Raw genomic sequence first — 16,786 nt, forward strand, 5'->3', positions numbered from 1 at the left:
CGTATTAGTGTTAAATGAAATATTTTCACATGCAATTTTTTTAATCAATTAAAAAAATCCTAATATGGAGTATTTGCTTTGGTCCTGAGTGTAGTATGGCATTGTACTCAAGTACTCAACTCAACTACTCCTCTCCTATTACAGTGAGGCTGAGGCACACACACTGATTACAAATTGCCTCAAAAACGACGCAGAAAAGAGAATCAAATTGTCGTCATCGAACCATCCATTTCCTCTGTACCAAATAAAGCCTTCTCCTTTCCCTCATATCTCTACTAACTACTATTTTAGATTTCCCCCCTATTTTTCTTCATTTTCCTTTCCTCTCTCTCTTCATTATTTTTCGTCATTCTTTCTCTCTCTCCTCCTCCAGAGCTCCATCTTCTTTGAGAGAGAAGAAAGAAGAAAGAAGTAAGAAGAAAGAAGAAAGAAGAAAGAAGAAAGAAGGGAAAGGTATTGACTGTGGCGCGGTTCTTCCACGAAGCATTTTGCCGCCATATCTATGGCGATTCATCGGCGCCGCCATTATCAACATAGCAATAATAATCGCCGATTTTTTCCTGCAATTACCGCCGTTGTTGGAGCTTTTTTCCTATGTTTCTTCGTTCTTTCTTTTCTCGCTCCCCATCCTTCTCGTCTACTCCAGCATAATCGCGGTCGCAACTCGATTTCCGCTTCCGTAATTTTCTCTTTCTTGTTTTAATATTTGAATCGCTATGTGTTTTTGATTCGTAATTGTTTCATTTCTCTTTTTTTTATTTGTGTTTAGATTGACGATGCTGTTGCTTCTATTGGAGTTTCCGTCGATTCTGTTCCGGTTAGGGCTTTCTTCTATTGTCGGATTTTTTGTGTAATTTTTTGCAAATTCTGTTGAGGTATTCTTTGATTTTGGATCTGATGATTGTTTTTGTTTTATTTGATATGATTTTCTTGCGATTCAACTGTAGGCAAGTGGAGGAAAATCTAAATATGATATTTGGAGGTGTAGAGATTCTGAATTTTTCTATGGTTGTAGCAATGCCACCAGTAAATTCCTAAGTATGTGTTTCAATCTCTTAATGCTCTAAGTTTTGATATCTGCTGCTTTTTTTGTTAGCCATATGCCGCTTATATGATGTCTTTATTCACTTCTTTACGGAAAAATTCAAAGTTCAATAGATATTGATTTGTACACTGTTGTCAAGACTTGTAAATAGAGAAAATGCTAGATATATCTTCATTTACGTATTTGCGGAAAAATCAAAAGTTTATAGCAGTCATTTTCATGTGTCCTACTGTTTAATTGAAAATTAGTAGTGGAAGTATTTGTTATTAATATTAACTTGCTTCATTTTTTTGTCTTATCATTTTGAAATAAGCTATATGTGTCATTAAATACCTTAATCTTTGAAACCGCACTAAAAATGCTATAGATACCGACAGTGGAAATATAACCACAACCAATTTGGTACTGGTTTACATGTATGATAAGACTTTCCGCTTTCTAGAACCTCAATATCTAGTTGTGGTTTACATAAATGCCTAGCGCCTAGTGAGGTGCAAATCTGCTCTGATGAAAGTCTTGTGATTACTAATCTGAACTATGTGAAATATCTAATAATTGGTCATCTTGCATTTGTTTGAATATGTGCTTTCTTTCTTCTTCTAGAAGCTGAAGTTATCACACGTCGAAATCGGTATTTGATGATTGCAACTAGTGGAGGCTTAAATCAACAACGGACAGGGGTATTTTCAAGTTACTTTGTTCTTTTTGCACTGAGTGGTCTGTGTATGGTATTTATTTTATTTGCCCTGTAATTTACATGTTGTTTGTTTGTCATAAGGTGTATGTACTGCTTGAAGATTAAGTTTACTAATCTCTGCTTAAATAATGGTGTTAGGCTCTTATTCATAACACCAATAACTTTGCTCTTTTTTGAATACCTTGCTTATTTGCACATGAATCTCTTGAATATTGCGCTGGTCTTTACAAAACAATAATTTCTTGGATCGGTTCTTGAGCAATTTGTGAAACATAGCTAGGAGCGTAAAGGTTTGGAGTTAAATTGATTCTGCTATCTTAAGATTTGGCATTTATGAAGTAGGAAGGATGATGATTGATGGGTATTATTTTTTTTCACTTTTCTTCTGTGGTCATTAGGTGTTGGGGATTTTTCAGAATTTGGATATGTAAGTTAAGTCTCGAGTAGGATACAGTAAAATCCGCCTCAAGATGTCTTAGGCACTGTTGTTGGGTTCTTGAATTTTGTGCTCGTTGTACGCATAATGAATGAATCCCTTTTCACTTGGTTGTTTAACATTGGATAGTGCAAATTTGTTAGGAATTTCAAACTATAGACTTCAATGAATCTCTGTGGAGGAAGCTGATGTGTAGAGTTTAGTCCTGCTTCTGGAGTGTATGGATTCTAAACTGCCTTTTGATCTCAGTATAAGTGATTTCCTCCACATAATTACAAGTATTGGAATAGTTTTGTATGTTAAGGGGTTTGTAACTAATCTAAGTTCTGCAATCCTATCTGCTTTGAACTTGCAAGTATGCATCCTTTATCTGTTGTGAACTATTAGTTGTTAGGATGTAGTACCATCTCTTTTTGGAGAAAATTTTAAGTATTTGACTTTGGGCTGGATATGTGAAAATTCTGGCAGATAATTGATGCTGTTGTTGCAGCGCGTATTTTGAATGCAACTCTAGTTGTGCCTAAGTTGGATCAGAGATCTTATTGGAAAGATGCAAGGTTCGTGTTATACGATAATAATATCCTCTGTACAAAATCTTCCTACATGTTTACTCACACGTCTATAAAAAATTCATGCTGATAATAATATACTGTCCTACGTTTGCAGTAATTTTGAGGACATCTTTGATATTGATTGGTTCATATCCTCCCTATCAAATGACATCAATATCTTGAAAGAACTTCCAAATGGTCCAAAAGTCACAACCATGCGTGTTCCAAGAAAATGCAATGAAAGATGCTATGAAAAGCGAGTTTTACCTGTTATATTGAAAAGGCATGTAAGTCTTCTATATATCGTTCATTTTGTTTTATCTGAATGTGGTTTGTTTCTCTAAGCTTTTTAGTGGCATGCTTTTTTCTAAAATGATCTTAACAAGTGAAAAGACATACACACATCTCTCTTTTAGGCATTTTATTTAACATAGCTGTGTATGCTGATAAGAATATTCCATGCCTCTATTTTCATTTGTTTATTTCCTGCTTATATTTATACGAAAATATTACTTTCAGACTGTATGATCAACCAGGATTTTTCAGAACCATTTTCATTCACATGGCTTATTCATTAGAGTCTCTTTGACGTTAATTCTTGTCCATCTTTCATAATGGCACAGGCTGTCCGGCTTACCAAGTTTGACTATAGGCTTGCTAATCGACTGGAAACAGATTTTCAAAAGCTAAGATGTAGAGTTAATTACCATGCATTAAAGTTCACTAGTCCCATACTTGACATGGGCAAATTGCTGGTACAAAGAATGAGGGCCATGGGCAAGCATTTTATTGCTCTCCATCTAAGGTAGAGCTATTATCTCCGGGGTATCTTTTGTTTTTTTGCAGTTGATACTCGTTTTCATGTAATTCAAAATAGAGAGATAACGAAGAGAAAGGGTTAGAATTTTGGCTTAAATCATCTGACCGCACATGCTTTATGAACACATTATCCTTTTAATTTCATGGTGTGTATGCATCTATGTGTGAGGCATAATGAGAGTATGAGATGCTAGCTGCTTAGCATATTTCCCTCAAGCAACCTAGGCTGTATCGACTACATCGATACCTGAGATTTGCGGGGTACATTTGAGGTGGAAATGAGGCTAAAGGGACCTTTGGCCTATACCCCCCTTATTGTTTTTAAGTTCTTTCTCCCTCCTTTTTTTTCTTGCTTGTACATTAAGATCAAATTATTTAAGCGTACCTTTGGCCCAAAGGCCCTAAACCTTTCTTATATCTTTATTTCAAATTCTATCCCTCAAAAGTATATGTCCACTCATCAATCGAAATATTCACATTTCCACTACTATTCATAGCATCTTGAGACCTAAAGGGAAGACAAGGGGAACGGGAAGGGAAGGTGAAGGAATAATGAGAGTCTTCCTTTTTTGTTTTGGAGGGAATAGAAGGAAAATGAAGGAAACTATGATTCTGATTCCATTTTCCGTCTTTTTTTTTTTTTTCAACAAATCCCTTCCTTTCAAATTCCTCTTTTCCAAAATTGGTATCCAAACAATGGAAAATATACCTCTCCAAACCCGTCCCCTTTTTTTCCCTTCAAATCCCATGATCCAAATATAGTGTTAAGTCTCAATCCTTCTTTCTTTTTTGTAGGCCTCAATCTTATCGGTACTTGTTGACTTATCATGCCAACCATCTGGCATAACCCATATAGTTAGTTGAGGTTAGAACTGATGATTGTTTTGAAGTCAGAACATGTCAACTAAAAGTCTAGTACTTTTGAAAGCATAAGTAATCGTGATTTCAATTTACGAGTTTAAGCTTAAGTGCACTCAACTTTTACATTGCATGTTGATTGTCTCCTTGTTATGTGCTTGCTCCTTCGCACTGCGATTTGACACTTCTACACATAAGCTTTCACAATAGGAAAACATGTGTTGCAATCCGGTGGGGCGGAGGGGTGTTCAATACAGATTCGGTGACTCGATATATATCCGACCTCTTAGCCAAACCCGACTTCAAAATGAAAAAATATTTAAAAACCAGTGTGGACATAAGACCTTGAATCGACTTGAAACACATAACCCAAAATTGACTCGATGATCCGAATGTATACCTGTAGGCGGAGGGAGTATGTTTTATTGGTAAACAATTGATTGTGTTTGTGAGAATGTCATGTATTTAGAACTTAGAAGTCTTGAAATCTACTTCCTTGGTCCTTTTGATATTGCTATTGCAGAAGTATTAAGAAAATGATGGAGATATTAAAATGTGGATAGATTAGAAGTGAGAATGAAAGATAAGTGGATAAGAATTATAAAAGTTAGTGGGGCCATTACTCAAAATAGAAATGTTGCAAAATAATAGGAATAACCCAAAAATAGAAATTTTGGCAAATTCATTGGGACAGAGGGAGTATTTTGTGAAAGAATCAATGGATAATGTGATGCATTATCAATTTCTGCTGCAGGTTTGAACCTGATATGCTTGCATTCTCGGGATGCTACTATGGTGGAGGAGACAAAGAAAGAAAAGAATTGGGTGCTATAAGGAAGAGGTGGAAAACATTGCATGTAAGTCTCTTGGGCTTTTATTGCTCGAGTTTTGGTAAAATAAAGACATTTGTTCTGATTTGAACGAGTGGGTGCTTTTTTTTTTACACTTTTATGCAATTGCTTGTCAAAAGACAGTGGACAACTTGCTCGGCTATACTATGTTATGAAATTTTGCAAGGAAACTGATTGGTCTTGATGTTATGCAGGGAAGTAATCCAGACAAGGCAAGGAGGCAAGGGAGATGTCCACTTACTCCGGAGGAAGTGGGGCTGATGTTGAGGGCTTTAGGTTACGGCAAAGATGTTCATATTTATGTTGCATCTGGCGAAGTATATCGAGCAGAAGAAACATTAGCTCCACTGAAGACGCTCTTCCCCAATTTCCATTCCAAGGATACAATTGCAAGTAAACAGGAGCTAGAATCATTCTCAAAGTTTTCTTCTCGCATGGCAGCACTTGACTTTATCGTTTGTGATGAAAGTGACGTCTTTGTTACCAACAACAATGGAAATATGGCAAAGATACTAGCAGGACGAAGGTAATTGTCAGTTGTATAAATCTTGAATTGTTAAAAATGTCCGATGAAGTGTTCAATGAAGCATTCCAACTAATTTCATCTGTTGTTTCAGGAGGTATTCTGGTCATAAACCCACAATCCGCCCCAATGCTAAAAAACTATATAAGCTCTTCATGAACATCGGTAACATGACTTGGGAAGAGTTTTCATTGAAGGCCCGTTCTTACCAGAGAGGGTTCATGGGTTTGCCGCATGAGGTGAGACCAGGTAGAGGTGAGTTTCATGAGAATCCAGCTGCATGTATATGTGAAATCTCTGATGCAAAGGCAATGAGAGATGCCAGTCTTCGGAAGTACGGGATGGGTAAGGATCCAGCCAGGAAAGAATTGGACACTGAGGATCATGATGCTGATGACGATATGGAAGTGACAGATCCAGATACCGATGGTGATGTACTTTTCCATGAGAAACAGCCAGCGAATGAGACTTTGGGCGAGACCATGTTAGATTATGATGGAATTTCGACAGATGAACCAGAGTTAGAAGATATGTTATCGGATTAGACCATTTTGTTTCTTAAAAGGGATTTCATCTTTTGTTTTGGGATAAGCACAGACGGCTGCATGGTTAACTGAAGTTGTTAGGTCTAGCGTTCACAATACCTGTACAAAGTTAAGCTGTTAAGAGTGAGCTCGCAACTAAGTGTTCATCCAAAGAATATGCCCTACAGTCTGCAAGTTCCCAACTACATACGGAATTGCGATATCATTATACCAAACTGGAAAAAGTCTCGCTTTGCTGTTCCCTTTCTGATGGGATACGGCTACATTGTTAGGTAAGTAGCCTCTACTTTTTACAGGTTAGATATTGTCATTTGTAGTTTAACATTTGCCAAACTTTCTTTTTTAGCTATCAGAATAGTTGGTAAATTTTTTTAAATGCTGCACAACCAGGTGGTGAAAGGGCTCGATCTTGATAGTAATGGCACCTGTCTAATTTCCATGTTCCAAGGAAGTTTTTCATGTTAACTCGTAATAAAGTCTAAAATTATTGGTTCTTTAGTTCCATCTTAATATACATTAATATGGTTTATCAAATCATGTTTCACTTTAAAGTTGCAATTGATTTTACTATTTAGGGTCTATCAAAAGACAACTTTTTTGATTTTACTATCTAATCCTCAAATTTTGTCTAATTCAAAGTCTCAACAACATTTTAATGACTTTGTGAACTGAATATTGTTATATGTACTCGTTTTAATTTGAGATGAACAAAGCAGGAAGTAGAAAACTCTGCAGTTTAATTTTTAACCCAGAGATATTTATTGACAAAAGAATTGATAAATCATAGGAGAATCCGCTAGAAACTATTTTAAACGAAGCAAATTAATTTGAGTTTAAATATCAGACTAAACTTGACAGGAAAATCAATCAAAGGAAAATTTGCTTTCCCTTTGTCATGAAGATGGAGGCATGTCTGAACCACCATCAATGGGTGGTGGAGGAGGATTTGGATAAACTCCTGGTGGTCTGTCTCGTGGTTGGATTGAGAGCAGCTGTGTTGAATCTCCTACCACATCTGCCCATCCGTAATGAGGTTCAGCCCTATCACAAGCAATTGAATTCGTTATAATTGAGATCACATAAAACCTCAAAAAAGGCAGGAAAATAATAAGATATTTACATGAAAAGTAGAGAAAAATAAGCGACTACATGGGCAGGAATCTAAACTAATTTTTTTCCCGATAATTTTGCTCTTAAAGATCAATTCAGAATAATCTAGTTGATATCATGATTTGTAAGAGTGTGCTTAACCCTTTCAAACCTTGCTTAGGTGAAAGCGATATATAAGCGCATTGAGTAATGAGATGTTACACTTCTATCCACTTAAGAAAGCATTTAAAATTTGAAATGTGAAAATTAATTTGTAGTTAGCAAAAGTTGGTAAATGAGACAAGAAAGAAAGAGAACTACTGCTTAAAAAAGAGACGATGCAAATTGAGGAGGTCAGACCAAAATAAAAAAAATGAGGCTTGGTCAACTTTATTGGTTTTCAGTTTTCACTGTGTTAACTTTTCATCGTAAGAGACTTTGTTGCCCTTAGAGGAAAAAACTGAAAATGCAAAGTCAAAGGCAGTAGTCTTACTCGTAATAGGTTCCCTCATCCACCACTATATCCCAGCTTTCTCCTGTTGTACTTTTGCCATACTTGTGTACCTTGCTGAGAAAAGGACATTTTGTGATGTTCAATTGATGGTACATATATGCTGATATCCAACTTATAATGGTCTACCGTATGCTAAAGAATAATAGCACAAGTGTATATTCCATACCCGTTTCCAAAGTGTTCTTCACCCCATGTCCTAGACCAACCTGCGCATTTAAAGCAGACAAGGAAATTTAATTGCACAGTCATACAACGCAATGAAACTAAAATGAGTAATTTCACGCCAAAGAAAAAAGATATTTCCTCCTATTTTAATCAAACTACTCCAAAAAATGTTTTTCGCCAAACCAAAACAGTTAAAATATACTTCCTTCGTTCTCTAATGAAGTTCCCACAAGGAATGTTTACGGAAATTAAGAAAAATTAAATATTTACTTAGTGAATGTTATTTAATTGAATAATAAATTTGATGGGAGAAAAGTAGAAACCAAAAGCATTAAAAAAATATTAAAAGAAAGTTAGAGAAAAAATATGAGGATTAAAATTACAACTAATTAAAAATATTTTTATAAATTAAGTGGGAAACATGCGAAGATCATATGAAATATAAAAATATTAAAATAAAATTAGTGGAAAATATATGAGGTCCATAAGTATTATAAAAATATTATAGAGAGGATGAATAAGGTTATTTTTATCCAAAATTAGAAACATAAATATAAATATTCTTTACGAAAACAAATAGAACACCCAAAATGATAAATAAAAACTTTTTTAAGGAATGAAGGTATAAATTAAAATAGAGGTTTAAGGTGGTCATATGCTAATAGGATAGAGTGACAAGGATATATTGCCCATCAAATATCTCATTTTCTTATTTGATATATTTACATCAAATGTTTCATTTGCTTATTAGTAATATTTTTGTGCTACTTATGCCCTTATGAAACTCAACTATTAACAAAATTGCTCTTTAAGTTGTTAATTTTTTTCCTTACTTATTCCTCCCAGATGGTCCCGTGTAGTCCCCGTCCCCTTTTTCTTCATATTGATACATTATCAAATGAGTCATTTGATCAAAATGAGGTAGTATGAAATTCAGCCAAATAAAGCCAAGGAATGTCACATACGTTCACCACTTGGAGATACATGCCAAGTTTCACCTTGGCGAGAACCAATGCCAGTGAAAAATTTCTCCTCCCACTTGTCTCCCCATTTAGTTCCAAGTTCTGTCTCGGCCCACTTATCTGTCCTGCAAACAGAACAAGAATAGTTGCTAAATATTCATTACTCAACAGCCAAAAAACAAGAGCAGGCAACCTAAACATGGAAACATGCCAACCTGTGTCATGCCTTCCTACCCCAATATAGGTGCAACCGTGCAAGGATAATTACTCGAAACAAAGACCTAATAAGAAGAGCACAAACCCCTAAGTTGCGTTCATGATACTTCCAAGATAAGTTGTTCCAGAGTCTTGTCTGCTATTTATCACTACTCAATTGCATCATAGATATAAACACAAAACTCTGCTACATTAAAGCAAGCACTAGATACCGAGGTTCATATCGACCGACCAAGAAGTTAGATAGTGTGCGGCAGAGATTAAGTCGATTTCTGTTCTATATATGTGATTCTAGGTATATGCAACACCCTCTTAACAAATACCTTCAGTTATGAGCATGTTAGCTGCTTAAATGCTTAATTCTTTACAGTTATGAGCATGTTAGCTGCTTGAATGCTTAATTCTTTACAGTTAGCCGACATTGTCTAATGATTTGCAAATCTCCTCCCGATTTGCTATTCCTGAATCGATAAAAGCAATCTATGCTACTTTTGGACCATTTTGAGCAAATCGTGAATGCAAAAGGTGATTTAACTAGCAAATTATGTTACACTGAGCCAGAGAAGACAACATAAATAGAAGAATTTCATAAGAGATTTGTAATAAGTAATAACCATTTTAGAACAGATCCTCTTCCGTCATAGTGCTCTCCCCACTTCTCCCACCACGACTGTTCATTCAGTCTGCCGTATTTGTGTGCCCCTTTCTCAGTCCAGCCTTTAGCATCATATTTCTCCCACCTGAAGGAAATTGACAAAACAAAAGACTTCACTATTGTCACCAACCTGATAGGGCTAGACATCTCTAATACTATTATCTTACCATTTTTCATACCATCCAGCATTTTCAGTGCCTGATTTAGCCTGCTTCTGGGCACTTCTTTCTATCCGTGCTATATTACTGAAAAGGCAGCAATAACTTGATCAGTTCGGCATTTCAAAATGACATCAGAAATGAAAAGATTATTAAGAGGTATGAGAAGCAAACTCCTCTTTAAAGGGCAGAAATCCTCACCTCCACTCATCTTGGTGCAGCATTTCTTGCCATGTTTCCCACCATGAATCTCCCTCAGCATTTCTTCCAGATTTTTCAACACCTTTAATTTGCAAAATTGAGAACCCAAATCAAGGTCTACTGAAGGTTGACAGAATCATAGGACCCAGACACAAGTCAAAAGCATACATGCCTATGAGAACAGTTAACATATAAAGTTCTTCGATCCCAATCGCCAATGGGCTCTCTCACAAGAATTAAGACATAAGTAGAACATGAAATTAAATATTCAAATGTCACATTCCCAAAATAAAGGGAGTAAACACGATTTAGATTAGAACTCAAGCGCTACTGATCAACCATGGAGATGAAAAGTAGAAAGGACAAATTCATCACAAGCCCACAACAGGCAAACAAGTAGGACAAGAGTGGAATAACAAAATTAGCATGGGAAAAAGATACAGTCCACAAAGCAGGTACACAGGCATCACAAGGCCAGATATCATCAATCAAATAACCATTCTATAACCCTATTAAATGTTGGTTGTGGTAAAGATAAACCATTACTATAATAAATATGTGTCTTCTACAGCTCAGAAGATTTTCGTGGTAAAGATACAGTCCACAAAGCAGGTATAGAGGCAGCATACATTTTCGTGGTGTCACATAAAGGATGGCAGTTGACTTGACATGATGTTTTACATTAGTTCCATTAATTATGTCAGTCAATTTTCATCATCCCTTTCAGCCATATAAGTTCTGCACCATCCACATCATCAGATAAAATATGTGTCTTCTGCAGCTCAGAAGATTTCAATTCAACATGCAGTAAGTTAACGCTACTTAAAACCATTACTATAATAAGAAAGGTTGTAGAGCATGAGTATAATACTTATTTACTTCTTTGAAGAAAGATAAACAACTTGCACTCCTAAAACCTAATCACCAAAAGGGGAAGAACAAAAATAAAGATGTTTGTTTTAATAGTACTCCGGTAGTCAACACACCAAAATTATAACTTGCTAGCTTCCGTTCTAAGACTGCTGAGGAAAGATACTTCGAGTGCATGAAATTCAGAAATGAAGTTTAGTCCAATGACACCAGCAAAACCTATGATCCTCATTAAAACTTACAAATGGTTTACTAATCAACATACTCGGACAAAAAGGACATTAGCTGTGCCATTTCTGCAGTTCACTAATCGACATGACTTCGTATTACCAAAATGTGAATATATCTTTAGGGATAGCACCTATTCTGGTTGTATTAACCTACTAAAACCTGCTAGTAACAGGGGGAAGTATGCTTAGCTGTTCTAGTGGTGGTATTTTCTGATCCATATAAGCACAACCCACCAACTCAGCAACAAGTTCAAGTTCAGATTTCAACACAATGCAGCATACTATTTCATGGTACAAAAACGTTAAAGAAAGTTCAACAATGTTTTGACAGGACACTCTTCAGTATTGGATCATTAACAAAGCGATAAAGCTTGTATGAAGGTGAAGTAATTGTTCCATTGTTTATCCAATTTTCCACAGAAGGACAAGTCACATAAAAGCATTTTCTTAATAGTTAAAAATATCAAAAATTGAATAAGTACATCCAATACGTCTGCTCTTTCTTGTACTTTGTTGTAAGCGTGGACAGAAATTCTCTCTCAAGGTACAACAGCCCAATAAGTATTAATGAAATGACCAAAAGCGATACACAGTTTTCGCAAGGGTATAATTGTGTACCTAGTTCCTTATATCCTGTCCAGTCACTTTTTTCCCACCACTGTCAATGAAATTAACAAATTAATTAGAACGATGAAGTAGCAAGTGAACCATTACAACATTCTTTTCAGTATTGAAAACATAAATTGCAAATGAAGTTCCTCATATTATATGCTTTAATTTTATTCATCACCACTCATTTATAATAAACAAAAGTTTTTGATCCTAGATGTAATCACCATACAAAACTTAGTCTGTACCGTTTCCTTCCATTCAGAGGAGCCATCTTCAGATTGCCCACCCATCCTTGTCCACCTACATCTGTAGCCATTCTCACCAAGTTCTTCCCCGCCTTCACGATACCAGGAGCTTCCATCTTCATTGATGCCAGCTTCATTCACATTTTCGTTTAATAAGTTGATGCCCCAATCTTTCTCATTTGCAATACCAGTATCTACGATAGAGAGACAACAAATATGTTCAGCACAATGATGACTCAATTTATCTGGGCCCCCAGTAATTAACCTCCACCCAGTCCACGTAAATTAATTTTAAAACCACAGTGGTTAGCCATCAAAGAAAAAAGGATACATCTCTAGATACCTCTTTTGGGTGGTGTGTCACGAGATTGTGGACCTGAGTTACGTGGAGTACAGCGAGGTTTAGAACGGTAGCGAACTCTGCAATAAAAGCTGAGATGATTAGGAACGAAAACTGAGATTGTGGACCTGAGTTACATGGAGTAAATTCTAAGTAAACGGTGATTTGGTCATGAAAAATAATCAGGGAGAAAAATTAGCAGCAGAAAACTGCACCATTTTTTACAAGAATTGACACTACACTGTTGTTAACAAAAACAATATGATATGTTTCAAATTAAAAGATTCAAGTTTTTATTGCTGATATTATACACAATATAATACATTTTTATTAATTTGTAGCCCATAAAGTTAAGAAACATATTGCTGAAACAGCTGAGACCGCAGCAGCAAAGGCAACAAAAGCGCAACAATCATGCAGGAAAAAATTGACAGCATTTTCTAACAAAACTTTCTCCAAAAAATTCCAGATATTAAGCAAGGCAGCAAGGGGTTAGTTTAATTGTTATGTCTTTTGGTTAAACATTACATTGTATTACCCCCAATGCCCCTAGAATGGCTTCCACCTAAGGGGGTCACAAATGCATGCAGTAATACCCTTTTTATAACAAAGGTCAAAGAGGTAGTAACCCTTGATTTCTAATTGCAAACATTATATGTTGGTTCATATACAAAAGATACACACATGGACTAGTAAGTATGAAACAGTTTACTTCAGTTTGTTGTACTAAACTTTCATTATTAGGTTTGCCCATAGTGCTTTATCCCAATGAGTTTGCCCCAAAGAACTTAGCAATCTCTCGCAAGGAGAGTAGAAATGAGACATTCTCAGATTCTCAATGAGAAGAGGGGGTACACTTTAGATGTTTTGACAATTCACATGGCATCATCCAATGATACAAGTCAAGGGTAAGAATCAACGACACACTAAGTTGACGATCTTTTACTCTAAAAGCATCTATTTCTAGGTTTCCTTGAAGAATGTGCTACGTCACATCGAGTAAATCCTTGAAGCTTCCACCATTTATCAAGACTACCGAGGGTTCTTGTAAGTTGTGGCCAGCGCAAGTTTATAAGAATAAATTACATATTAATTGCATTTCGGCAACATTACATAAGATAAAATTTGTTTTGTTAAGTGATAGCGGAAATTTTCACAGATAAGTCACCAATATTAACCTCATCACACAAGAGAAAGGAACCTCAAGAACAACCCTGACTTGATGGTTGTATATTTTAGAATAAACCATCAAGTTAACTTGTAGTCTGACGATGTTACTCTTCAAACATCAAGTATAATTAATCTCACTTTGATTGCAACATAACTACGATGTCTCCATATTATTATTAACTCCAGAGTCCTTAACCCCTAAATGAAAATTTCTGAAATAGAAGAACAAGCTAACCTTAATCACGCAAAACACCATTTTAACTTTCACCAATCAAACAACTATACTATCAAATCCTCCAACTAAATACTAGTCTTAAGTGCTCACCAGCAACTAAGAAATCTCATTACCAACGACCAGCTCCTGACTGCAGAAACAACGAAATTGAAAACACAGCCATCAGTGGCTTTCTAGCTGGACACCCACACAAGACCAGATTACAGAACTATCCAAGTAAATAGTTAACTACACCGTTCAGATTCCATAATTATCCTAGTAAATAGTTATATACATCACTATGACTCCCTATGTAGAGAGACATCCACACAAGAAGAGATTAAACAAATTGTTGAGTTATATACCACCGGTTCTCCCTTTGTAGTAACTTTAGATAAACATCAACACTAATCACGAATTATCCTGATTTAATACACCGTCATGACCAGTGTTTGGCGGCTAATTTACTTTTTTGATTCGCGATTCCCTCAATATGTAAACGCACAACATCGACCATAATCAAGTTTTTACTATTAGCAATCCGCTAGAAAATCAGCAAATAGGTGACACTATATCAACATTCAACACCCTACCTCCTCTAGTAAGGACCAGCATTATCCGTTTTAATTACGCCACCAAGACCATCCCTCCCTTTGTAATGGCCACAATCATATTCAACAAGTAAATAAAAGTATTTTGCAGTTTCAATTCGAGCATATATGAACTCATTTTTATAAGTCAATTTCCGAAAAATGTTGAAGCTAATACAGCGAAATAAAATGCAAAACAACCGAAAAATTGGAATTGAATTATAATATACAAAGTTGATTTAATATATAACTAATTAGTTGGTCGCGATTCAGATTAAATAGAGCAAATGAGCAAAAAGCTCAGTCACTTTGAGAACATAAAATACAAAAAAGTGAAAAAAGTTCGTAATCCAGCACAGATAAAAAGAAATATAATCAATTAAAGGAACTTTCAATAAAATATAATAAATTCAATCAAAATGGCGAAGGAGAAATTTATAGGAAACTTACGAAGGGGAAGCAAAAGGTGAAGAAGGCAAAGCATGTCTTCGAACTGTACGCGCAATAGTAGAACGCGAACTCTTCTTCCGATCAAACTGCCGCCATTTTTCGTTCTTTTCTCCATGCATAGTATTTCTTGAAACATCTGAGTTCGAGGAAGAACAGCAAATAATTCTACACTTTTTTCCGAACTCGAAGCGTCCGCAATGGACTCGAAGGAATGAAACGTCGTCGTGGAAATCACCACGAAGCTTTATGCTTAAAAATGGTGTCGTAAATCCACCGGCGGAACTTGCCGCCATTATATTATACCGTTTTTTTCTCTATCTCTTCGATAATCTCTCAGCTTGAATGTCAATTTCAATGAATCGATTACAAATCTAAAAAACCGCAATGAAATTTGTTACAATATCATGTAATTGATTGCTTTATTTATGAACAATGTTAATCTCTAGAAACCCTAAGTTTGAGAAATGTAGAAAGAGAAATGGCGAAATTAGTTTTCGAGAGTAAAGATTTGAGCTCGAAGTTAGAGAGAGAAAAAACGAAGGACAGAGAGGTTTTTTCGTTAATGTGAATGTGGGTTTATATAGAAAGGAAAAAGAGCGAAAATGAGGAAAAAATAATTAGAAAAAAAACAGAGAATATAATGAGGTGGAGAGAAGAAGAAAAATGGTCTGCGTTTCGAGACATTTTATCGAGTCACATTTGACGCCGCTCGAAGAGAGAGGTGGTAACTTGCTAGGGCATTCAAGAAATCCGTGGCTGTAAGCCTGTAAATATGTTTCCAAATTAGACCTACTGTTGATGTGTGAGTTTCTTAAAAAAAAAAAATTTTTTTTTTTCAAATCAAAATTATCAAAATAAACTTGACGCTTTTTGAAAGTACTTTCTAAAACAAGTGTAAATTAACATCACATCAACACAAATTTATAAAAGAATAATCGTAATTAATACTTATAGCAATGTTGATATCTCCTAATAGTCTAGTGAAAGATTTCTGTCTTAGGGTTAAGTGACATAAACAGACTCCTAACCAAGATTGGTTCATTACTAAACTCCAGTTGGTGGACCTACATATTTTAGGCTTATACTCAGTTATAAAAAACACATAGCTAGATTTATCTATAAGAGACTAAGCGTAAGTTTCCAATTTCTAGAGTATCATATTAAGAAGAGGACAATAGATAACATCATTAGGCTTTGATATATGTATGATGAGCTATATAGAGAGTTCTTTGAAACTCCTTTGAGCGTATCGTGTATCATGTATCAGCACATTGAACGATTATGTCATGGGGGTGGCAGTTTATTTGTTTAGGAGTAGCAGTCAAATATCAATACCTTTTACATGTCATGGAGTGAGATTACGATTATGTTGCACGATGTTTTAAAATAAAAAAATATTTATTACGATAAAATTACAAGTCGCATAAATTGTGTAATTGGATCAAGTCAAGTTGCACATTTTATACGACTTACAGTTTTAAAAAAATTACAAATTCAGTGATAATCTTGAAATCGTTATTTACCTCAAGATTTTAGGATTGAATTCACCATCCATATTGTTTCAATATTAAAATTTAGTTGATAGAGTTTGTTTTAGAAAGAATGTGAAGAGAAAAGAATTATGAGCAATTTTAGAAATTTAATAAAAAAACGTGGCGATACAATAAAAAAGATAGCGATGAAGATTAATGCTCTATTTTTTTTCTCATCTTTTTTCTATAAAATTATAAAACTATCCATCTAATTAATTTTTTTATTTTATTCTTTGAATACTAATGTA

The 16,786-nt window shown here is 35.2% G+C and overlaps 2 protein-coding genes across 5 annotated transcripts; one reads left to right on the plus strand and one right to left on the minus strand.

Annotated features, from left to right (window-relative positions):
• The first annotated feature begins 204 nt into the window (after positions 1-204).
• Positions 205-7,701, plus strand: LOC130809818 (O-fucosyltransferase 16). 4 transcript variants are annotated; one of them, XR_009040935.1, is made up of 11 exons: positions 208-679; positions 770-817; positions 948-1,038; positions 1,649-1,725; positions 2,647-2,735; positions 2,845-3,016; positions 3,353-3,534; positions 5,161-5,263; positions 5,452-5,783; positions 5,875-6,597; positions 7,184-7,701. XR_009040935.1 is itself a non-coding variant. In XM_057675643.1 (10 exons), the coding sequence occupies exons 1-10, from the start codon at positions 503-505 to the stop codon at positions 6,323-6,325; spliced, it is 1,722 nt and encodes a 573-aa protein (XP_057531626.1). In that variant the 5' UTR covers positions 208-502; the 3' UTR covers positions 6,326-6,859. The 4 variants fall into 4 exon arrangements, 2 of the variants coding, with proteins under 2 accessions (XP_057531627.1, XP_057531626.1); XR_009040934.1 differs by lacking the exon at positions 7,184-7,701 and adding an exon at positions 6,716-6,859; XM_057675643.1 differs by lacking the exon at positions 7,184-7,701 and having other exon boundaries at positions 5,875-6,859.
• On the minus strand, positions 7,058-15,801 carry LOC130809819 (protein EARLY STARVATION 1, chloroplastic). Its single transcript, XM_057675645.1, has 11 exons — positions 15,007-15,801; positions 12,586-12,662; positions 12,243-12,436; positions 12,004-12,043; positions 10,286-10,367; positions 10,094-10,171; positions 9,886-10,011; positions 9,059-9,180; positions 8,095-8,134; positions 7,908-7,982; positions 7,058-7,366 (listed from the first exon to the last, which is right to left on the minus strand). Exons 1-11 carry the CDS (start codon positions 15,297-15,299, stop codon positions 7,219-7,221), a joined length of 1,275 nt encoding a protein of 424 aa, XP_057531628.1. The 5' UTR covers positions 15,300-15,801; the 3' UTR covers positions 7,058-7,218.
• Positions 15,802-16,786: the final 985 nt, after the last annotated feature.

This window comes from Amaranthus tricolor, chromosome 4 (assembly GCF_026212465.1).
Source record: "Amaranthus tricolor cultivar Red isolate AtriRed21 chromosome 4, ASM2621246v1, whole genome shotgun sequence".
Lineage (NCBI taxonomy): Eukaryota > Viridiplantae > Streptophyta > Magnoliopsida > Caryophyllales > Amaranthaceae > Amaranthus > Amaranthus tricolor.

Bases quoted from the DNA above. Each gene is read 5' to 3' on its own strand.
- LOC130809818 (XM_057675643.1), top strand. From the start codon at position 503: ATGGCGATTCATCGGCGCCGCCATTATCAACATAGCAATAATAATCGC. The intron at 1,726-2,646 runs GTATTTTCAAGT...AAATTCTGGCAG, and splicing joins TAAATCAACAACGGACAGGG to ATAATTGATGCTGTTGTTGC. The intron at 5,264-5,451 runs GTAAGTCTCTTG...GATGTTATGCAG, and splicing joins AGAGGTGGAAAACATTGCAT to GGAAGTAATCCAGACAAGGC.
- LOC130809819 (XM_057675645.1), bottom strand. From the start codon at position 15,299: ATGGCGGCAAGTTCCGCCGGTGGATTTACGACACCATTTTTAAGCATA. The intron at 10,368-12,003 runs GTACACAATTAT...TGCAAATTAAAG, and splicing joins GACAGGATATAAGGAACTAG to GTGTTGAAAAATCTGGAAGA. The intron at 8,135-9,058 runs GTATGTGACATT...TTAAATGCGCAG, and splicing joins TGTATCTCCAAGTGGTGAAC to GTTGGTCTAGGACATGGGGT.